General features: G+C 58.7%; 1 protein-coding gene across 1 annotated transcript in view; it reads left to right on the forward strand.

Moving 5' to 3' along the window:
* OLFM1 (olfactomedin 1) overlaps positions 1 to 2,990 on the forward strand; it is a 47,031-nt gene that overhangs the window by 21,493 nt on the left and 22,548 nt on the right. Inside the window, exon 5 of the mRNA XM_011985044.1 lies at positions 1,302 to 1,408. Within this exon, the coding sequence (XP_011840434.1) occupies positions 1,302 to 1,408 (107 nt within the window). The remainder of the gene's footprint in view (positions 1 to 1,301; positions 1,409 to 2,990) is intronic.

Here is a 2,990-nt window from a genome sequence, read left to right on the forward strand (position 1 = left end):
TGTGATGCCAATAACAGGCACACTCGCCACTTCCAGTTGAGAGAGAGTGGGAGGCACCCCAAGACCTGCGCTGAGCATGGGAGTGGCCGGGCTGTGCCCTCCCGGGTACCAGCCTGGAGCCTGCCCCACCCTGCTTGCCTGCGGGATTATCCTGGCTGAGCCGAGGTCCAGACGCACTCGCCGGCAGTCTTCCCCCGCACATGGATGGCCTCTGGACTCATGTGCTCGAGCAAGCCCACCGAGGGTGCCACGCAGACCTAGGAGGTCACAGGCGGGCTTGGCCGGGAGGGTCAGGGCAGGGTGCGGGGGCTTGCGGCCGAGGGGCCCTTCCTCTACCCTCTGCAGGGAAACCAACCACTTCCCATCCAGGGTCCCTGCTAGAATCAGGAGCATTTGGGCCTTCCGAGGGCGGCTGAGGCTCGTGCGTTGTGGAAGAGCTGCGTGGCTGCGCAGACATGCCGGCCTGCCGGCAGGAAGAGTTGTGTTCCTGTGCAGTGGGTGTGGAAGCCGCCCTGAGCCCTCAGGGGTGTGGGGGGCTCCAGCCTCAACCCGAATCACCGGGTGGCCCGGGTGTGTCCCTCCTCACCTCCACGGTCCTCTGTGAGACGGAGGGCTGCTGAGGTCACATCCAGGATCCCATCCACCCTGGTGCTCAACATCCCAGCGCTCCAGCCTGGGCTCCTCCCACAGGCAGAAGCAGCTGGCTCAGGCCCGTGGGAGAAGCGCGCAGGCTCCTTCTGCGCGAAGGCCGCTGTGGCCTTTGTCCCGGTCAGTTCCGGGGTCGCTGGTGGTGTTGCTGCTCCGTGGTGGGACAGGGCCTGCCTGGATGCAGTGTCTGACACTGCGCCTAACTGTGCCCCACTGGGCTGGGCTGTCAGGGCATGACGTCTAATGCCCTTGGGGGTGGAGCTGCTGCTGTTCCCATTTCCAAGAGAAGAAAATTGAGTCTTGGAAAGAGCTGACCCCTCTCCTAGAGGTGCTGCTCCGGCACCCCCATCCCCAGGCCATGGGTGCAGCAGGCTGAGGAGGGGTGGAGCGCAGGAGGGCGGCTGTCTGCTCACGGCTTTTCCCTGCTATCCTGGCCACAGCTGCTCTGTTTTGGGGAGGAGGTAGCCTTTCCGAGACAGGGGGAATTGTCTGTGAAAACAAGGGCGTGCGCATCTTTCCACAGCACCCCAGACCCCGAGGGCAAGAGGAGAAGCCGCCGCATGGCACGTGTGCTCTGGGCAGTCGGGGTCAGGGTGACCGCCGCGGGCCGGGGCCCCTGCCCTCCCTCTCCTGACCTGTGCGCTCTTTTCCAGCTTGCGGGAAGTTGACGGGCATCAGTGACCCCGTGACTGTCAAGACCTCCGGCTCGAGGTTTGGATCCTGGATGACAGACCCTCTCGCCCCCGAAGGCGATAACCGGGTGAGTGTCCCCGTATGCCACAGGGGGTCATTTGGGCAAGAGCACTTTCAGACACCTGGTGGGCCTCAGACATGGGTACAAGCCACGCCCACCCTCCAGGGCCTGTGGACTGGGCAGCCTGGTGCCTGGGGGCATTTGTTCCTGGAAGATTTTCAGGAGGGACCCAGGCCTCTGTGCTAATCCAGAGTCGTAGATCGTGGGCCGAGGAGTGACATGAGGATGATGGTATCCCATTACACGGCTGCAGACCCCTTCAAGGCTCCCTCCCCAGCCCCAGTGGGCTGGACTGGGCTGGGCTGGTGCCCCAAGTCCATTTCTCTGGAGCCAAAACACAGCCCTGTCTTTTCCGGTCCTTGCCTCCGCTTCAGGAAGAGAATTCATTAGGCCTTTCTTGTTTTAATGACATCTCATTTGTATTTCATTTGCCATTCCTTTCATGGCTGATGGAGACTCATGTTTCTTTTGATTTAGGAAAGAGGCCATGTTCTTTTTTCCCAGGCTTTTCCCCACTGGGTGAAACCTCAGGAGAGGAAACAGGCACCATATATCCCCTTATCTGGGGAGCTGGGTTTTACGCTAGAGCCCCTTTGAAAAATGGGGAGGTGAGGGCGGCTGCCCGACCGATGGTGAGGCCCGGCCCCGCTCGGCCCCTGGGGCCCAGACCCCTGGACACAGACAGCATGGGCTTGTAGCCTCCCTCCAAAGCCAGTTCCCTCTGAAGGCTATGGCTGGAGGAGGGAAGCTGCCCTTTGATTTGCAAACTGAGCTCTTGCTGCCAGAGTGGGCGTTGCTCACCCAGCCCCCCTTTCCTTCAGGGGTTTGCAGGACACTTAGAAAATAAACATTTAAAAACAAACAACCCAGCTCTGCCCTGGGACGACTGAGAAAGGCCTTTTGAAATGTGAGATAGCCTCTAAGCTTTATCTGGAGCGGGTTTGATGGAAGGGATGGACCCAGCTCTCTCCCCTCCGATTCCTGATCTCTTTACCTCCCTCCTTCACCATTGCTACCATTTCCACGAAATCTCTTCTATTTAAAACATGGGCGGCACTGCCTCCGGCATACTCCTTGCTTCCAGGAAGATGGCTGGGGAGAGGAGAGGGACTGGCAGGCTTGCTAGAGCCTGTTGCATGTGTCTTGATCCCCCGGCCTCCCATGGGAGTGGTCCCTGTCCCCATCTGGAGGGGCTGGCCAGACTGCAGAGCTGGGATACAATTGGTGTTCAGTGTTTGTCAGGGAGAAGGTTTTTCTGTCCTATTTTCTAAATCGTGTCAGCTGATGCTTGGAAGTTTTCTAACAATTTAATTAGCTGTGAAGACTCTGACCACTCTTTTAGTCCACATCCCCGCTGGAAAAACCCCACTTATGTGCAGAATCAGGAACGTGCTCTTGCCACAGATGTTGGTGATAATGATCATAATACGGAAATGAAAACAAGGTGATGCTGGCCGGCACTTAGAAAGCAGGGCCGGGCCACACCCGTAATCCCAGCACTTTGGGAGGCCAAGGCAGGTGGATCACCTGAAGTCAAGAGTTTGAGACCTTCCTGGCCAACATGGTGAAACCCCATCTCTCTAAAAAT

Source organism: Mandrillus leucophaeus, unplaced genomic scaffold (assembly GCF_000951045.1).
Source record: "Mandrillus leucophaeus isolate KB7577 unplaced genomic scaffold, Mleu.le_1.0 Scaffold28, whole genome shotgun sequence".
NCBI classification, from domain to species: domain Eukaryota; kingdom Metazoa; phylum Chordata; class Mammalia; order Primates; family Cercopithecidae; genus Mandrillus; species Mandrillus leucophaeus.